The sequence below is a fragment of the Eptatretus burgeri genome, chromosome 3, assembly GCF_056783735.1.
Source record: "Eptatretus burgeri isolate ZD-2024b chromosome 3, Ebu_testis_v1, whole genome shotgun sequence".
NCBI classification, from domain to species: domain Eukaryota; kingdom Metazoa; phylum Chordata; class Myxini; order Myxiniformes; family Myxinidae; genus Eptatretus; species Eptatretus burgeri.
The window spans coordinates 54990233-55011736 of record NC_140963.1 but is presented as its reverse complement, the minus strand read 5'-3'; the positions used below and the strand labels follow the sequence as shown (position 1 = coordinate 55011736).

At 43.6% G+C, this 21504-nt stretch overlaps 1 protein-coding gene across 4 annotated transcripts in view; it reads right to left on the bottom strand.

Annotated features, from left to right (window-relative positions):
* The window catches only part of LOC147029944 (CD166 antigen-like), a 143713-nt gene extending 123678 nt beyond the window's left edge, over positions 1-20035 (bottom strand). The window contains exons 1-2 of one of the 4 annotated variants that reach the window (XM_085873468.1): positions 20017-20035; positions 16061-16120 (exon numbers count right to left, since the gene is read on the bottom strand). In XM_085873468.1, the coding sequence (XP_085729594.1) occupies positions 16061-16112 (52 nt within the window). In that variant the 5' untranslated portion in view covers positions 16113-16120; positions 20017-20035. The other 3 variants (XM_085873467.1, XM_085873470.1, XM_085873466.1) reach the window with 3 other exon arrangements.
* Between the last annotated feature and the right edge of the window lie 1469 nt (positions 20036-21504).

Genomic DNA, 21504 nt, shown 5'->3' with positions numbered 1-21504 from the left:
TGTCAGAGTGGCGATCCGTCCATGATTGTGCCCAATAGCCAAAGAGACTGCTTCGGCAGCACCAACGCTCTGCACAGAGTATGGTCCCGATGGATGGATGTACATCTATCTATCTATCCATATATTACTAAAACTCTCATCTTGTATATATGTATGTATGTTCCCGAAATACAGCCAAAACGGTACACGATAGCGCAAAAATTTTAGGGCCACCTGACTCACCATTCTTCTGCGGTGTGCAGTATCAATTTTCGTTAAAATCTGGCAACGAAAAAATTATTTAAAAATCAATTCCCGATTCAGTCAAGTACTCTTCAGGAGAATTTGGTCAATGCAAACAACCTCAACGGTATAGTTCGCTTGAGCTAGCTTTGTTTGTTTTTTTTCTTGAAATGATTTATTTTAAAATCTCAAACATTTAGACAAAGAACGATATATTTTTAAGCATAAAATAAACTGCCATTTTGATCTAATACTTCCATGTTCATTAATAAATAAAATTGCATTTGGAAGATTATGCACAATAATTTCTTCGACTTTCTTTTCTCCGTTTTTTTTTTTATTTGACGCGCAATATCAAGTTTCATTCAAATCGAGCAACGAAAAAAAGTATTAAAAAAATCAATTCCCAATTCAGTCAACTACTCTTCAGGAATATTTGATCAATGCAAACAACCTCAGTGATATAGTTTGCTGGAGCTATCTTTTTTTTTTAATGATTTTTTTATCAACCGCTGTCACATCAGGAACCCAACGGGTTCACGGGTCGCCCAGTATATTACTAAAACTCTCATCTTGAATGTATGTATGTATGTATGTATGTATGTCTGTATGTATGTATGTATGTATGTATGTATGTATTTTCCTGAAGTACAGCCAAAACGGTACACAATAGCGCAAAAATTTTAGTGCCACCTTACTCACCAATCTCCTGCGGTGTGCAGTATCAAGTTTCGTTCAAATCGGGCAACGAAAAAAATTATGAAAAAATCAATTCCCGATTCAATCAAGTACTCTTTGGGAGAATTTGTCAATGCAAACAACCTCAACGGTATAGTTCGCTGGAGCTATCTTTTTTTTTTCTTGAAATGATTTATTTTAAAATCTCAAACATTTAGCATTGACAAACAACGATTTATTTTTAAACTTAAAATAAACATCGCCATTTTGATCGAATACTACCATGTTCAATAATAAATAAAATTGTGTTTCGAAGATTACGCACAATAATTTCTTCGACTTTCTTTTCACCGTTTTTTTTCTTCACATTGAGGAGCAATATCAAGTTTCGTTCAAATCGGGCAACGAAAAAAATTATTAAAAAATCAATTCCCGATTCAGTCAACTACTCTTCAGGATCATTTGATCAAAGCAAACAACCTCAGCGGTATAGTTCGCTGGAGCTATCTTTTTTTTTATTTTGAAATAATTTTTTATCAGACGTTGCTACAAGTGGCACCCAGCGGGTTCATGGGTCGTCTTGTGTATGTATGTATATATATATATATATATATATATATATATATATATATATATATATATATATATATATATATATATATATATATATGTATGTATATAAATATATACAAAAACATATATATATATATATACATACAGTATATACAGTGCCTGAAGAAAGTCTACACCCACCCCCCCCCTTCAAAAGGTCCACCTTTTGTTGCCGCATGGCCTGGTATTACATTGCATTAAATCAGACTTTTTCCACCTCTATTTACACATCGTAACCCATAACTTCCAAGTGAAAAACAAATTCTAACAATTTCAGAAAATTAATTAAAAATACAAAACTGGAATATCTTGGTTGGATAAGTTTCCACAACCCTGAGTTAATACTTAGTGGAAGCACCTTTGACAGCAATTACACATGTGAGTGTTGGGATAGGTCTCCACCAAATTTGCAAACCTTGATTGGGCAATATTTGCCCATTCTTCTGTACAAAGCTGTTCAAGCTCAGTCAAGTTGCGAGGGGAGCGTTGATGGACAACAATCTTCAAGTCATGCAACAGATTTTCGACTTGATTTAGGTTAGGGCTCTGACTGGGCCACTCAAGGAGACTTATCTTTTTGTTACTTAGCCACTCCAGTGTAGCTTTGGCTGTGTGCTTCGGGTCATTGCCATGCTGAAAGGTGAACTTCCATCCCAATATCAGCTTTCTTGCAGAGGGCAGCAGGTTTTCCTCAAGGATTTTTCTGTATTTTGCTCCATCCATTTTCCCTTCTATCCTGACAAGTGTCCTGATCCCTGCTGATGAGAAACATCCCCATAACATGATGCTGCCACCACCATGCTTCACATTAGGGATGGTGTTCTTTGGGTGATGTGCTGTGTTGGGTTTATGCCAAATGTAACATTTTGCATTTAGGCCATAAAGTTCCATCTCTGGGTTAGTCAGACCACAAAAGTTTTTGCCACATGGCTTCAGAATCTTCAGAGTGTTTTTTAGCATACATCAAATGGGACTCAAGGTGGGTTTTTTTTGAGTAATGGCTTCCTTCTTGCCACCCTACCATGCAGGCCAGACTTATGGAGTGCTTGGGATATTGTTGGCACATGCACACAGTGACCAATCTTTTCCATAAAGGCCTGTCACTTTCAAAATTGTCATTGGCCTTTTGGTGGCCTCTCTGATCAGTCTCCTCCTTGTTTGGTCATTCAGTTGGAGGGACGGCCTGATCTAGGCAGGGTCTTGGTGGTACCATATGCCTTGCACTTCTTAATGATTGTCTTGACTGTGCTCCAAGGAATATTCAAGGTCTTTGAAATATTTTTATACCCATCCCCTGATCTGTGCCTTTCCACAACTTTATCTCAGAGGTCTTTTGAATGCTCCTTGGTTCTCATGATTGAGTCTTTGCTGTGAAATGCACTTCCCAACAGAGGAAACCTACAGGAACAACTGATTTTATTCTGAAATAGTCAGAATCACTACAATTTAACACAGGTGGAGGCCAATTAACTCGGTGTGTGATTTTGAAGGTGACTGGTTACACCTGAGCTAACTTATAATTGCTATTATAAATGGGGGGTGGACACTAATCCAACCAAGATATTGCAGTTTTGTATTTTTAATTAATTTTCTGAAATTTGTAGAATTTGTTTTTCACTTGGAAGTTGTGAGTTACGATGTGTAAATTAAGGTGCAAAAAGTCTGGTTTGATGAAATTTAATTTCAGGCAGTGTAGACTTTCTAAAGGCACTGTATGAATGTGTGTATATTTATATAAAGACCCACTCACATCTCTGACCTGTGAATGAAGGGAATAGCCAATCAGCTCTCACCTAATCAACTAAACCCAGGTAGCTACAAAGCCATGAAAGGCTACCCAAGGTAGGCCCTTTGCTGTTTCAAACCCTTCCCAGAGTTCCTCCACAACTATAAAGACGTTCACACACAGTACACACATGAGAATCCCAATGCTACATACCCCCTCAGCTGCCAGACTGATTTCATCACTTATTGTCGAATCAACAGTGACAGCGCAGACAGCAATGCTTACCAATGAGGTTCCCAATCATGTATCACAAACATCAAAACAGTCAATATATAAGTGATAAAGAAAGACCCACCCACATCTCTCACATGTGAATTGAGGGAATAGCCAATCAGCTCTCACCTAATCAACTAAACCCAGGTGGCTCGGATTATATAACTAATTGACACCTCCCACACTCCTCTAGCTGAAGAAGTTGCATAAAGCAACCCAAGAAGGCCTACACAATGTAAGGGTTTGAAACAACAAAGGAACTCTGGGAAGGGTTTCAAACAGCTTTGTGTAAAGCTTCTTGGGTTGATTTATGCAGCTTCTTCGGCTCGAGGAGTGTGGGAGGTGTCAATTATTCACACACATATATTGTTGCGGGCCGGAGGTCCGGTGGCGAGAACCACCACTAGGTGGGAGAGGTTACGTCATCTCCCACCAGACTCCCCGGAATTGTAGGCCGTCACTCCGGATAATTCCGCGAGCCGGCGGGTCGCTGAACCGACCGTGGAATGCCAGTACCTCCACCAAGTAGCGTAGGGTCTTTTTGTCAAGAACCAATTTACCTAATTATCTACGCGGTGTCGTCTACCGGGGAACCACGCTCTCGGCATGTCTTGCTCGAACCAGGTCACTCTACCGACTGCGGTAGAGTTCCAACTACCGACTACCAACTCCGGTTCGGGTGCAGTCGAGCACAACTGCCAAAGCCGTGCCAGCTAGGATGAGCAGATTAACGGGAACAAAGACCCGGCTAAACTCAGATCTGAACCATGCTGGACCAATGATAGAAAGGACGGAAACGAACTGGGAACATTTCTGCAGTAATTTATTTACAACTAGTACGTGCCCGTACGTGCGTGGCCGTACGTGCAAAAAAATAAATAAAAAACTTTCAAACCGCGAGCCAGAAACAACAACCACACAGGCCGTTCCTTTGCTCTCGCGTGCCCGTACGTGCATGGCCCGGAAGTTCGCATATCGCAGTTACGATTATTCGCAATTTAGTTTTAATGGCCAATTATTCACGAAGCACCAACGTATTTTGCCTTTTTGCAATGTCATCGCAAGGAAAAACACAAAGAGAGAAGAGAAAAAACATAAAAATAAAAATAAAAAAACTTTAAAACAACCACACAGGCCTTTCCTTCACTCTCGTAAACGACGACTAGATTGGGGCATTGTGTTTATCTATAAATGCGCATAAGAAATCGAGAAATTATTAGAATACACGGTCATCACTTTCCGGAAGTTCGTACGTTGTAACCCGTAATGGGGAACGCGGCTGAGGTTCTCTTCCCCATCAGCCACGCCCACGCAGCAACGTGTCTTGTCATTGGTTGGTAAATAAATGGCCATAACTTGGGAAGCACTTGTCCGATTAATATCAAACCTTGAAAAGGCACATCCACAGGGCCCCAGCAATATACCTGGCAAGTTTCAATTAGATCGGACCAGTGGTTGTCGAGAAACAGCGGTCACACACACACACACACACACACACACACACACACACACACACACACACACACACACACACACACACACACACACACACACACACACACACACACACACACACACACATTGCTGGAATTATAGATAAATAAAGAAGACACAGAGCAAGACTTATCGCGGAACATACTGGTGTGAATTTACAATGTTCAAGAACACTTATACAGTTTCTACTTACAAGACGGGCCCATACACTCAGACGCACACTCAGATGGTTTATTAAAAGACCCTGCTGCCAGAGATGGAGAGACGAGCTGGGGGTCGCAGTTCGCTTGGGTACCTGCACGTTGAAGGGAGGGGGTGCTCCGTGGTGTGGCACCCTGCTAATGGTCGTGCGGTTTAGCCCACAGTCACGCGTGGGACTCATGCCCATGGAAGGACCTGAGCGGAGATCAGGGTCGCGGATGGGACCCAGGAAAACGCCAACGAACACCAGCCAAATGCAGAACTCCAGCTCAAACCGCACGATGCACACCAACCAACTCAACTCCTCCAAAAAAAACTCTCACTCTTGAGACTCCTCTCCACAGAACTCCTCTTGCACTGAGGATGGTGTCATCTTTTTATGGACCTCCCCGAACGGGGCGGGGGCTCGGTGAAACAAGATGTCACCGTCCGCCCTGATTACACTGGGCTCCCATGGGTCCGCCCTTTTCTGGGCAGGGCCTCTGCCAGGCACCGGCGAGGTCCGCCTCCTCCACTGGACGTTTTTTCCCCTTATGCTGTGGCCAGCGAGGCGAGGGTTGCAAGCGCGGGAAGGTACCGTGGTTGGTTGTTGATTTGGTCTGTTGGATGATCGTTGGAGGGTTCGTTGGATGGTTTATTGGATGGTAGTTAGATGTAATAAACTACCTAAAAGGACATCGCAACGCACACCTTTGATTCTCCCACTAGGCAAAAGGAAGGGACCTGTCTCACATGTACTTAACGGAATAACTGACTCTTGGGACATCTGTATGTTTGAATGCAGATGGTTTCCAGATCCGTAACAAGATGTTTTTTTTCTTTTGTTTTTCAGAAGAAGGCGCTTCCAACCAAAAGTAAAAACTAGATCGACTCCGCTAATTTGAGCAAAAAAGCAAGAGCTGACCTGGTCCATTTGACTCCTCCATTTGACCTCGAGCACCAGCATGTGACCGGAAACTAGCGGTCATATTGAAATAAAAACGAGACATGTGCCAAGGCTCGGGTCTATTGTGCCTGAGGAAGCCTGCTGTGAAGCTGGTGAAACATCGCCTGAGACCGGGTCTGCTCTCGCTTTTTTGTTCAAATTAGCGGAGTCGATCTAGTTTTTACTTTTGGTTGGAAGTCTTCTTCTTCTTTAAAAAATGTGTAATTCCAACCGCCCCAATCTTATACAATATATATGTATGTATGTATGTATGTATGTATATATATATATATATATATATATATATATATATATATATACATATACAGGGTGTCCCTAAAAAAATGACATCATTTCATCGTCTAATAACATAGCTAATTCTCACTCAAATTTTAACAATAAAAACTATTAGTTGAATGTTTAATTTTTTCCTTTTTTTTCAGGGTAAAGAATGATGTTCACTAGAAATGAAAAGGCATTTTGTGTGTTGGAATATGCTCGAACACAGACAAACAAGAGTGTGCAGTGTGCAGCGTGCATTTTCGAGAAAATTCAAGAAAAATGCACCAACTGGAAAACAGATTTGGACATGGCACAAAAAAATTCAAAGAGGAAGGCTGTCTGTGCAGGGCAAAGGGATCTGGATGACCACCAGTACCGGAAGATATCGTCAATCAGGTTCGGGAAACATTTGTGCGAAGCCCCAGAAAGTCTGTAAGAAGAGCATCTATGGAAACCCAGATTCCTCGTACGACACTTTGACATGTAGGAAGGAAACGCTTGCGAATGACACCCTATAAGCTACAGCTCGTTCAAGCCTTAAACACGGATGACAGGGAAAGGCGCAAGCAATTCTGTGTCGCTATGCAAGAGAAACTTGAAGATGAGGAGTTCGAAAAGCGTCTTGTTTTTAGTGATGAGGCTACATTTCATACGAGTGGCAAAGTCAACAAGCATAATGTTCGCATTTGGGGGAAAGAAAATCCCCATGCCACAGTTGAGCATATGAGGGACTCGCCGAAAGTGAATGTGTTCTGCACAATCTCCAAGAATCGTCTTTATGGACCGTTTTTCTTTGAGGGAAACGTGACCGGCGACGTTTATCTGCAAATGCTTCAGAACTGGTTATTTGATGAGCTCATTGCTAATGAGCATGAACACTTCATTTTTCAACAGGATGGGGCTCCACCTCACCGGAAGCTGACTGTGCAGACTTATCTCAATGAGAATCTACCAGGAAGATGGATTGGGCATGCCAGTGATAATGACAATGTGCTGTTGAAATGGCCTCCACGTTCACCTGACTTGACACCTTGTGATTTTTTTCTATGGGGCGATGTGAAAGGACTGGTCTATATCCCCCCTCTTCCTACAAGCCTAGAGGAACTTAAGCAGAGAATCACTGAGGCGCTGGAGAATGTTACGCAAGACATGCTACAGCATGTTTGGCAGGAGCTGGACCACCGACTTGATGTGTGTCGTGTCACAGGCGGTGCGCATATTGAACATTTGTGAAGTTTTGAGAAAACAGTTATAAAATCTACATCTCTTGTTCGAATTTTGATAAATAGTATTTTATTGTTCAACATGAAGCCTATTTACTTTTGGTTGCCTGGGACATGTAGTTACTGAGATATTCACGTTTCAAATAATGTCATTTTTTTAGGGACACCCTGTATATATAGTTGTGGTTCTGCAAAACCACATGCCTCTAAGGCAATGGCATCCAATGTACAGTGATCCCCAGGCAGTTATTTCATTAGTATTCGTGCGGTCAGACCTTCCCCTCATGTCTAATAGGTTAGCGGGACTAAGTGTGTTGCGTGGGTCTAACAGCTCGGTCTAACAATTACAGTAGACTTGGCGTAAGTCGGCAGCGTGTAACTCGTCACTTCACCTAAGTCGGCAGCGTCAAAAAGTCCCGAATTTATCTAATGTTAAATCCCTTTGAATAAAGGGTCATCCCTCTGTAAGTCGTCATCTCTAAGTAGTCACTTCGTCTAAGTCGTCAGATGTCCGTTCCCGCGTAATGGAAACTCAAGTAAATTACCACGCCTAACTCGTCACACGGAACTGCTGCCTCGTGAGAAGCCAGATTTCATGGAATTGTGATGCTCGCTCATTGGTGTACACCGCCAGTGAAAGGCTATTTATAACTGCACTGCGTTCAGCTCAGTCAGCGCGCTGTCCCACATGCATCTGAAGAGTTAGGCAGGCTGCGCAATGCAGTCTGGCGAAGGAGTAAAGGATCGATCAAGCTTCGTGGTGAAGTCCGATCATGGTTTTATATTGGCTTGTTTTGTACATCACCGCAATCACTTACACATAGGCATTGAGTGGTAGCCATCACCACGATGACTGTGTGTCATGTAATTTGTCGATGGTATATGAGTTTTCATTCCAAATGAAAACTCATTCTACATTCATGCCAATGAATGAATTCCAACAGCAATTCATTCCACATTTGTCGATGGTGATATACCATCACCGATGGTATATGAGTTGTCATACAGTTGTGCATTATCTTTACTTTTGATAAACTGATTCATGAATTCCATCTTTGCTTGATCACTTTCCAACTCACCAATGAACCCCCACCTATGCACCGAGGATTGTGCTTCCCTTTTGGTAGATAGCCGGCTTAGAGATTGTTGCGCGTGGCCTGGACACGTACGTGTGAGAGGGCGCGACTTCATCCTTCGCCCCACAGTCATGAATGTTCGCATACGCGCAAGTCGTCACACGTCTAAGTCGTCACTTTTTTCTCGGTCCCGATGGTGACGACTTACACCTAGTCTACTGTATATCTATCTTCTTTTCAATTCCGATTTCCATCCAACCCTTTCCTTTTAACGATGGTACAGATCGAAGTAGGCACAGCACCCAGGCAGCCACCTATGAAAGAACCACATGAACAAACTCGCTGCCAAGCACGCCCTTTCATTCAAATCTGCGTGCCAATTTACAACGGCATCTCACCTTGCTCAACCTTTGCTCACCACCTCGACTACCAACATCTCCCACACACTGGTAAGGTCATCCGCCTCATTGCACCTCCGCATCGATACAGTTCGCCACCAAGGAGAGACGTGCTGCACGGCCCTGGCGCTCAGGCTGGGTGGTGTGGGGACGGGTCAAGCACGTAAACAGCACCAACCGCAACTCACCAGGGATTCCCCGAATGGGAATGCGGGACCGACACGACCCTTGTCCAGTCACCAGAACATGGCAGGACGGGCAGGAGAGACGGGGGTCACGGTGGGGTTACGGGGTGATGTGAGGCTCTGGGCGTGTCACGCCGGATGTGCGAATGAGACTGCTTCCGGCCACAGGAGCCTGGCAGGGTGGGGCTGGGACCCAATGGGGGAACACGATTTGGGTGACGGCGAGTCGCTTTCGTTCGTCACCCCACCCTTCGCCCGGGACTTATAAAAGGCAGATCGCGAAGCCATATATATATATATATATATATATATATATATATATATATATATATATATATATATATATATATATATATATATATATATATATATATATCTGTCTGTTCTTCGTCGGCCAGCCTGCCTTGCCCCCCCTCTTCGTCTGCCTGCCTGGCTCACCCACTTCTCCGCCTGCCTGCCTCGCCCTCTCCTTCACCTCTCTGCTCCGCCCTCTCTTCACTGCCCCTCCATCTACACTTTGTCCTTCTTTCTAAAGAAGAAAGATGGGTAATTGCTTTGAAAATCTTGAGGTTAGTGTGCGACAGACGTTCTTCCTAACCAGTGTGGAGCACACATTTCCACGAGCCCCAGCAAAGTGATTAAGCAGGAGATAACGCGCTGACTCTTAAGGTGGCATCACTCAAGCGGAGCATCCCCCAAAGCATACTGGGTTGCACGGTCGGCCGACCACGCCAGGTATTGCGAGGCCGTTAGTCCTCATCTGCTTTCCTTCCTTCTGGCTATCTAATTTTCAGTGTGTGTGTGTGTGTGCGTGCGTGCGTGCGTGCGTGCGTGCGTGCGTGCGTGCGCGCGCGCGTGCGTGCGTGTGCATGTGATGGCGCCTGTCGTAGCATAAGTTAACATTGTAGAAGATATAATGGGATAAGTCTGCTCTGCGTCTGCTTTTGTAAACTGCTTGGCTTTTGTCACTCTCCACAAATTCCTTGCTATTCCTGCTGTACATAATAATAAACCCCATTCACTGTGCCACATACCTTTCCTCGCTTGATTGTAAATAAATGCTTTGTATAAAAATGTTCCCAGCTCATTTTCATCTTTTCTTTCATTGGTCCAGCATGGTCCGTATCCTAGCATAGCCGGGACGTTATCCCCCAACGATCTGTTTTCTAGCCGGTACGTCCTTAGCAGTTACGCTTGGCTGCATCTGATCCAGTACCCAGCGTGTGTCCCCCGGTAATTAGATCACATGACTATTAGGTAACCAGTATCCAGCACACGGAGGAACCTCAGTCACGTGGTTGAGTTATTGGCGTTCACAGTCAATTAGTGACCCGCCACGTCACGGAGTTATCCGTGTGCGAAGGCCTGCAATTTCGAAGAGTCTGGTGGGAACCCGAGGGAGCTCGCCCCTGACCCCAGGTCCGCAACTATATGTGTATATATACATATTATATATATATATATATATATATATATATATATATATATATATATATATATATATATTTGAAATATATATTAGTGGGGCCTACTTGCACACTCCAGGCAACTACTCGAGTGCATCCTACGTGCATATGTAATAAATACTAGATAACTAGACTACATAGAACACGAGACCTCGCACAGTGATATTTGAATTGTACTTCATTCAAATAAAATAATGAATTTAACGATTGTTTAAAAAAAAAATCCAAAAGCTTGTGCTATTGAAGTCGTCCAGAAAGTCCCGAATACCACCCTTATACACCACCCCCATTGAACCTTTATTTAAATTACTGCAAAACTGGAGGTTCTTGGAAGTAGCATGACAGACAATTTGTGTACTACAGTGTTCAAGTATAAAAATTAATTCAAATAAAATTAAAAAGTCGAATAAATTAATTAATTAATTCCGGAATTTACTGCCATTGTCCATCGTGTCTATTATATCACCCTAACATTCCATTAGTTATTCGTGCCTGTTGTTTATGTCCTTTATAATGTCCTTCAAAACAGTAAGTTTCCTGTTTGGAATGATTTTCAATTTTGTCTATCAGGCAAACAGAGTAAAATTTTTATCTCACTCCTCTCTTTGCATGTGCAATCGGGATGAATTCAGAGCCAATGTAGGGGAAAACGAAAGAGTTGTCTTCCTATTAGTGTTCCGATTCATGTTCAAAATATAACATTCAATTTTAATAAGCTGTTCCTCGATCATAAACTGAAGGTCATAAATTGATGACAGAAAGACAGATGGACAGACACAAACCGATTGCTTACCCCCACTAATCCCTTCGCGTGTGTAGGGTAATAAATATGATATTAAGTAGTTTGTGAAAGCTTAATATATTTTATGAAGTATATTGTACTTGTATTCTGCAAACAGTTAAATAACTCAAGAAAATCACGAATTAGTGATTAGAAGGAGCTCATTATTTAAAAGTTTCCAGCTATAGTAATATTGAATGAAAATATGGCAAAAGCTATACATGTGCAGAGAGGAGTGAGATAATTGTTTTTGTCTGCCTGCCTGGCAGTCAAACAAAACTGAAAATCATTCCAACAGGAAACTTCCTGTTTTTAGGGACGTCATGAAGGACACAAACAACAGGCACGAATAAGTTATTTCACGTATTAAATAAGGTGATGTAAAAGACGATGTAGCAACGGCGGTAAATCTTCAATGAAGTTTTTATTCTGTAGCCTTTAAAACCTTTATTTCATTTCAAATGGATGATATACTTGTACACTGCAGAACACAAATTGCCTTGTCACGTCCAAAAACCTCCAGTTTAGCAGTACTTGGACAAAATTATCACGCCATTTTATGCCATCTTGATCAATCAAATGTGCCGCTCGCACTCTCAGTGTTGGGGAACAGTGAGAGTTATACAAAATGGCAGCTCGTAGGAAATATAGCTTGTGCTTGGAAACACAAAGGAAGAGTTTAAAAGACTCTTTCCGTGTGTTCTTTTTCTCATGAACTCTAGTTATTGGTGTAAAGGATTATGTTATATATTTATGAAACATCTAAAAAATGCCAGCTTCATACCAATTAAAACACTCCTTCTATTGTGAATAAAAAGACAAACGAGCGTCTTCACATGAAAATTTGAGATAGTTTTTTGTTTATTTTTAGAAGATCACCCACAATCACAATACTAGAGAGGTGTTTATCATTGACAGAGTCAGATTCATCTCTGATAACTTAGAACGATTTTATTTTCATACAAGTCTGGAGACGGCGATGGTTCATGAGCAATGTACACGGTTCGCCTTTTTTATTTTTTGACCTTCGAGGGGACGCCACGGGCAAACTGGCAGGAATCGGGAAAAACGTAAATGATGAAAGTTGTAGTACTCGAAGAGCACTACTTGCATACCAACTTTCATTCAAAACAGTTGAAAACCCTAGGAGCTTGATGCTCCAATTTATTGATTTCTTTTGGCATTTTCTAAGTTTGTGACCTTGTGACCTTGACCCTGGGATGAAAATGAAAAATCGAGCTCCATGGGGCTATGCAGGTGCCATTGGGCTAACCAAATACTGAAACCCCTGCCAGATTCGACAAACCCCCCTCGGAGAAGATGTAACTTGAAATCGGCTACCCCCTAAAAACACGTTTTTGGGGCGTGGCTCCGCCCATAATGGGCGCAGCATGCCCATTCTCCGGAAAACACAACTAGATCATGATACAAACCTCGCATCCTAATTTTATCAAGAACGGATGAAAACCCACGGAGCTATGCTCGGGACAGACAGACAGACAGACACACACACACACTCATAACGAATATAGTGGTCACTTACTGACTCGTGAACCAACACTGACTGACTCGTGAACCAACAAGTAGATGAAATGCTTGAATGATTGAGTGACTGCCAGCTATAGTGAAGGTTGCTTATCCAGCCATTCCCTTCAACTCTTCCCTGAACCATCGTCACTCCATTGAAATTGTTATCCTCACATTTTGCACCAAGACTTGTGATGCAATCAAATTACTACCATCAAGAACAATTACTTTTTGTTTTCCTCTTATAACTGCGCATGACTTTCTACCTATGCCACAAAAGGCATGAGCAATAACTTGTCGGCTCCACAGCAACATGACGAGTTCCAATTTAGGAAACAATTTTTTCTTTTTGCACTCCACTCACACTGGGAGATGAGGATGTCTCCTGGGAACTCATTTATTTAAAATGTTCTGCTCTTGCTACAAAAATGAAAGCAGACAGCAGGGAATTGCAACCTCAAAGGTGACTGTCTGAAGCACCTCAGGAGTTACAAACAATCCGCACCATTTCCTATCCTCTTAGTAACATCAAACTGGTTGTTCGGCTTAAGCAACGATACTGGAATGCAATGATTTATCAAATCTCAAATCATCCTTTCATCGTTCCTCTTTCACTCTTTTCAACATCCTTCCACCTGGTTGCATCATTCTTCTTCAATATTATTCCAATACGAGACTTGTTCTTTATAGTCATACACTTCAGCTCTGACCCACCTTGAAATTCTCCTGAAATCACCTCAATGTAAAGTCTAATTAACTCCACTGCTTTATTTTAACTCTTTATTTCTTAGTCATCACTTGCACACATCAACTTCGAGCTCTTCATCTACTTCTCTTCACTTATACATTACTGCTCCAACATTCACCTCAACTCCTCACGATCAACTTCTTACCTCCATATTTAATAATTCCGAACAGCTCTTACATTACCCTTTATTGAATCATTAAAGGTGTGCTATCCTTTATTAATCCACAGTAAATACTATCCTTTATGGATACATAGAGAGTATGCTATCCTTTATTAAATTACAAGGAAATTACATCAACATTTACAAGGAAATATTGCGAAGATTACATAATCTAAGGCTTATCGCACGTATTTCCTCCATTCTAGTTTACATCAAATAGGAGCAAAATGGGAAGCTGAGTGACAGCTTCCAAGTTAAACTGATGACTGCCCTGGTTCATGTAAACACTGACGTATGAACAAGCCAGGCTAAGCTTAAGGCTGATCTGAAGGCCAACCAGGTTGAGTTAGCATGTAGAAGAAGTCTGAGCATGTCAAAATATCAAAATAAATAAAATGCAAGTGCCCAGGCTGAAATGGTAGTGAGCAAGGCTGAGTGTGACCAAAGGCATCAACAAATGGTCCAGCAAATAAACTATGTAAATTGCTTTGCAGGGCCATGACCGATATATGCACTCTGCCGGGGAGAAGAGTGACAACTTGTTAGGGAGGTGCACCCGCCTTGAGGATTTGGAAAAGACCCACAAGTTGGTTCCAGCACCAAAGGAAACTTTTTGGCCAGAGACAGAATGGGTGACAGTAGGGTCAGGGGAGAAAGTGAGAGTCGAGCGGCAGGAGGTTCAGGTGTGACAATATAAAGGTCAGCGGAAGACATGGGGTGAGAGTTAACAGAAGGGTCAGAGAGTTGACAATAGGGTGAGCGTCGTCGGTGATGGTGCGTTTGGCGCAGAGTGAAGATGGAAGTGCAGACTGATGTGGTGCGACCAGAAACCAGCCTAGAATCAGCGTTTCATGCTCTCATCGTGCCATCTTGGTGCGTTAAGGAATTTATTGATCATTGCTCTGCCTGTGTTTTGTTGCTATAAATTCCCCTTTCTCAAAAATTTAAATTGCAATGACGAAAGTAATACGTCATTCCATGCGGGGATAATCTGGGCAGAGAAAAAGAAACTTTAGTGTTAAAAAAAAACTGAAAGATTGTAATCAACGGAGTCGGTTGAGCCAAACTATGAATTTGTTTTATGACACGTTTGACTATTTTGGATGAATGACTAGCAACAACTGCAGATGGCTGTTTAAACTTGGCCAAAAGGGCCCAGGCGTCTCATGGTGATATTTATAGACATAAAACAAATGTAATCAGGATGTCACTCCTCTGGAGAGTGTGTTTAGGTGCTGGATACATGAACTCGATCCAGGGATATCTTTGTCAATCTCAGCACCTTGCTTTGAATTAGTCTTCTGCAGGGTCATGTTGTCTAAAGGTACCTTAATATTCCGGCCATGATCTCATACATGCAATATTAGAATTCAGAATGGATAACACAAACTGCAACAATGTGTACATAACGAATAAAGCACTTTATATTGTTGACCTGAAATAGAGAAATGTTTAAATGGATAAAACAGAATTAAGAGTGCACTTAATAATCCACTTAGTGTATTACTGGACCCCTCACCCGGTTAGCCGGACCCGTCACCAGGGTACCTCGACCCATCATGCGGTTATCCTGACCCGTCACCCGGATATCCCGACCCGTCAACCGGTCAGCCGGACCCGTCACCCAGTTATCCCGACCTGTCAACTGGTTATCCCGACCCATCACCCGGTTAGCCGCACCCGTCAACCAGTTATCACGACCTGTCAACTGGTTACCCCGACCAGTCACCCGGTTATCCGGACTCGTCACCCAGATAGCCAGACACACCCACAAAATATCGCGTCAAGAACACCGATATAATTATTGTTCATAAATCGGAATGTTCGACAAAATGTACGTATTTTCTCTCACATGTCCTAAATATCTTCAAAATCCTCCACCAATTCACTTCGAAATTCTCACTCGTATATTACAAACACCATGTTTAACATACAACATCTCACAGTGTGATAATAAAACACTAACGATCCCGTTTTTAATCGTCCATCATTAATATAACCACCACAGTGAAGAAAGAATGTCATCGCTTGAAATAAAAGAGGACAACACGATGAGGAGAGAAATCCCAAGTGTTATTATTACCAGAAACGATGAAGGACAAAGCAAACGCGGCCAGGACGGACTCCTTGAACATCTCGACACCTGTGGGGGAAGAACACCTTGAAAATGGTCATTTAATTCTTTATAATTATTACCACCAAGCACAAAACACCTTCCTCGTCAAACAACTTCCCTCTCACAAAAATGACCACTCCATGAGTGTGATACACTCTTTACCCAACAAGCACCGATTTGCACACAAAGCCTCCCCAAAACAAGACAAAATATCAGACGCACGTTTCATGGCAAATCCTTGTCTCACAGCACGAAGAGCCAAGTAAAAGCCACAGAGTTTGGGATGGGAAACGGAGGCGGAGTTAAAATGGATGGACAGGGTGGGGCCGCACTACACACACTCTTACACCCCGTGTCCTCCTACAGCACTGCCTTCTGCTGGCCTGCACCTTCACCGGGTCCCACTCGTCCCCCGACCATTGCCGTCCTGCTCATCTCACGATGACCTGCACCTCATGCAACATGCGCCTCTCACTTTCGCATCACTCTCTGAACCGAGCTGAATTGCTTCTCGCCCTTCCCCACCTTCACCTCTCACGTCAGTTCCTATACTGCTGTTATGTTACTACCTGTACCTGTACCTGTACCTGTACCTGTACCTGTACCTTACCTTCGGATTTCTCCCATTGCCTGCAACTCTTGACGCCACACACCTCTGTTAACTACCCGCACCTTGTCCATCCTGGATCTGGCACGAGCCGGTACCCAAACACCACAACTTGTTTTGCACACCTTGACCTGCCAGTCTCTCTCTCTTTAACCCATTTTGTGTTCCAGTTGCTCCCACTCTCCCATAACCTCTTCCCTCTATTTCCCAATAGCCGGACCCGTCACCCGGTTGGCCCACTCGCGCTACTCCTCATCCTTGCAGCGGTTCAGAGGTTCGAGGCGGACACAACGTTAATGGAACAACGTCGGAGCATTTTGTTAAACCGCAGCGTTCTCGCCGATAAACGTTCCCCTTTTACATTGACGACAACATCGAGGTTTCGTTCGTTTAGCAAATCAAGCAATAAACGCAGTCGGTGAGGAATATGCGCCGAAGACCATCCTAGTAGTCGAGGTCTGAAAGTCAGGATCTGGCATACATCTCGAACGTTCCCTGATGCATGCGAGGCAGATGCATCAACCTGCTGCTTTCCTTATTATCTCTGCATCATCTATTATCGAATTGCAAACACGTTTCTGGGCCACTGCTGCCTGGAACTCGAATGACAAATGGCTTTTTAAAAGCATTCCAGAAGCTTGAAATGTGCACACTCTTATTATTATTATTATTATTATTGCCTCCTGGCTTCTCGGTAGCTAACGTTGCAATCTGACTGAGTGTTACATGGTGGAACTTGTGCTCGTTTCCTCATTTATATATTGCCTTGGGGATGGTAGGTTCAGACAAGCAAGAGTTTACTTTAAGACCACAATGCCCCCCACTTTCCGGTAAGCCGGACCCCCACACTTTCCAGTAAGACCACAATGCCACCAAATGCTTTCTGGCTCTCTTTCCCCCAAATTCAATATTTTGTCTTGAAGGCTATTAATATCTAATAATTATTATTTTGCACTCCACATTGTTCTTTGATAACAGACTATATATAACTTACGTTGTGAACTGTTGGTTCAAAATTCCAGTTTAGGACCACTACGTTTATCATAAATCAGGTGTTGAACCAGGGCCGGATTTAGACACGTGGTGGCCCCTGGGCAGCCTTCAGTAGTGGAGGCCCACCCTACCTTAGAATACTAAAAAGGTGACAAGACATCTTTACAGTCATGCATAAAGTATTTTTTTTTTCAAGAACAAAGAATCTAAAAAAAAAAAAAATGACCGTTTTTACAGCCATTTTTCCCTGCTGTGCAGGGGTTTGGCTTTTTCTTGAGGCAATGTTTTATGGCCGGATGCCCTTCCTGACGCCAACCCTGGTCGCTTCGTACGACACACAGGGATATGGTACACCTATTCTAACCGGGGCATACACCGGGACCAGTACACTGGCACTCATTTCGCCGACCTCGGAAGGATGACAGGCTGAGTCAACCCCCTGGTGTTAATTCAGCAGCCAACGGGGCTTGAACTCAGGACCCTGGGATCCCAAGCCACCACCCTAACCATTAAGCCAACACCAGGCTTAAGAACAAAGAATCTGAACTTCTATATAAAATAGAGAATGAGATAATTTGAATATCTTATATCTGTTATTGATGAATATCTTGTATCTGTTCCACTAACTACCAACCACCATTCAGGCAGTCACAAATACATTTTTCCTTACAATTTTTTTTTCATGAAATATGTGGAGGCCCCCTGGTTGTGGAGGCCCCTGGGCAACTGCCCAGCTTGCCCATGCCTAAATCCGGCCCTGTGTTGAACTTGTTTGGGAAAAGGGATACGTACCCAATTATATAAAAACAGATGATAAATTAAATCCAAAAATAGAACAACAATAATGTGCATACACAGACATGTACATACATGGGTGGTATCCAGAAAGTCCCTGCAAACACATTATTTCTCAACTGTTGTTCAGATTGAAAGAGGAAGTTACTCCTACTTGCGAATAAAACTCACAAACTCAGGAATTTGGAACTTGGCCATGGTGCCGGCGATGGCTCGCCTACTCTTTGCGAAGGACACCGTAGGATCCTTAACGTCCACCATCTAAGCCTGGATCTTAGTTTTGTCAGTGTGAAAACGTTACGAAAACCTGAACGGGATTACAAAAAAAAGAATGCAGTAGCTCAGCTCACAACAGTGTAATGTGTCGGATGGTTCTGGAACATTTACACACTCCTCATGTCCATATGTGCCAAGTATTGACACATCACACCCGTACCTTCAATGAAGAACCATCTCAACTTCGGCGTTCATGGTTCCGGACAAGGCAAAGTCGCCTGTGATTCATAAAGGATCGCAGCAGGTAATGAAACTCCATTTTAATCGAGGTTCCAGAATGACCTTTAATGAGGATTGTTTATTAATTTTGTTGTCTGGCTGGTTTTTCATCATCATCCTAATCGGCGTCATCGTCATGATATACCATTCCCGACGCAGAGCATTGCTGCTGCTGAAGCTGTTACTAGGCAAGAATCCTGGTCGGGTCACCACTCCGACTCAAGAAATCAGGGCAGGAATTTGGAACTTGGCCATGGTGCCGGCGATGGCTCACCTACTCTTCGTGAAGGACACCGTAGGATCTTTAACGTCCACCAACTCTCTCTCTCTCCATCTATCGAGTGCAGCCTGTGGCTGCTGGTTGCATCATTGGTTGGGACGTGGCTATGCCGCTGATGCAGTGTCCCCCTTACCAGTACACTGGTACTCATTTTGCCGACCTCGGAAGGATGACAGGCTGAGTCAACCTCCTGGTGTATTAATTCAGCGGCCCAACGGGGCTTGAACTCAGGACCCTAGGATCCCAAGCCGCCTCCCTAACCACTAAGCCAACACCAGACTCGTCCACCAACTAATTCGAGCAGACGGGTCGTCCAGTTTAACGTGCATCCGAAGGACGGCACACACATCGTTGAATCACCCTACCTGTGAAACACTAGGATGACAGTTTGTAGCTGCGTCACTATTCGGACCCAGACTTGAAGACTCAAAGGCAATTGTGCATACCTCTCGGCCACCCTGTCAGCCTGTAACGCCAATTGGAAAAGAAAAAAAATAATAGATCGTGCCAATGTTGATGATAGGAGCGCTGGACAAAATTGACAGCACCAGAATAAACTTAAAACGTGGAACTGCACAAGATTACTCCTGGTAGGCCATTCCACCAAAAAAAAACTTTACATCTTAAACAAAAAGTTGGCGATATGTACTCCAAGCAGGACAACACCCAATTGGACACCGAATAAGCAACCGCAAATTATCCGAAGTGCCATTCTCATGATTTTGGTCATACTGTATCAATGAGAATACTTACAAGCTTGAGCAAGTTAGAAGCTGTGATAGTCAGTTAATGCAGCTGACGAGCTGGGCTGGAATTTCTTTAGTTGAGTAAACAAGGTGTATGCGGTGAAGCTTAATGGGCGTTAGCAGTTAGCGATTCTGAATGGACACTGTATGTGAAAAGTAAAGTGTGTTTTGTAGGAGACAAGATTGTCACGAGATACGAACGAATAAAGATGCATGGAATGCATGGCAAACAAACAAGGCCAAGAAGCACAGAAATATGCAAACACATCGTAGCAATGATAAAGGGAGTCAAAGTAGATTGCGGATAGTGGATGAATACTTAGTGATATGCACGCGAGGGTGAAGGGTCACGTCAAACTTCCCATCATAATCGCAGAACTTACAAGTCTCCGATGGTGGAGGGTCACGTCAAATATCCCATCATTGCAGGACTTGCAAGTCTCTGAGGGTGGAGAGTCACGTCAGATCAGGTCTGGGAGCATGCGCCAGAGCAGCGCATCGCTGCATCCACTTTCCGCCGGTACTCCAGGGGCCACCGTCTGACCATCCCCCAGGCAGATGTCTGGCCCATCCCCATCTCCTTGAGATGCCGATCACCATGCTGCAACCACAAGGCACGTGGTCGGCCCATTGGCCTCCTCCTCTCACGGGGCTGGTGAGCATCTGGTGAGAGAATCTGGTGAGCAGGATCAGCGTTAGGAAAACGAGCCACATGTCCATACAGTCGCAGCTGGCGCTCAAGGACTATGCAGGTACCAAATCGAATTTGAGTCTCTCTCAGCAACCGCTCGTTGCACACAAAGTCCGACCAGCGATAGCCAAGGATTCTCCAAAGAGACCTGGTTCCAAAGGAATTAAGTCTCTGTCTCAGATCCTTGGCCAGAGTTCAAGTCTCACATCCATAGAGAAAGACTGGAAGCACCAAGGACCTGAAGCCTCGGACTTTTGCCCTCCCGTACAGGTACCGGCAGCACCACACCCCATGATCCAAAGAATCCATGACTCCCCAGGCCCAACCCAGACGTCTGTTGACCTCTGGCTCACAGCCAGCAGAGAGATGAATATCACTGCCAAGGTAAGTGAATCTCTCCGCGACCTCAACATCCTCACCACAAACAGGTAGACAGGATAGCAGCGTCCAAGATGTCATCGAAAGCCTGGACCTTAGTTTTGACTCAAGAAACCAGTAATCCCAGCGGCTCCGACTCCTCATTCAGCACCTCGAGGGCCCTCAAAAGGATATCTAGAGTCTCCGCAAAGATGACTGCATCATCTGTGAAATCAAGGTCAGAGATCTTGACATTCCCAAGCGATGCACCACAGCTTGATCTCTCTGACATCCTCCCCAGAATCCAGTCCATACAAGTGCTGAAAAGTGTGGGGGCCAGTACACATCCTCGACAAACTCCAGTAACAACTGGAAATAAGTCAGAGATGGAACCACCACATCTCACAGCACTCTCAGTACCAGAGTGTAGTTCAGGCCTCAGATCGA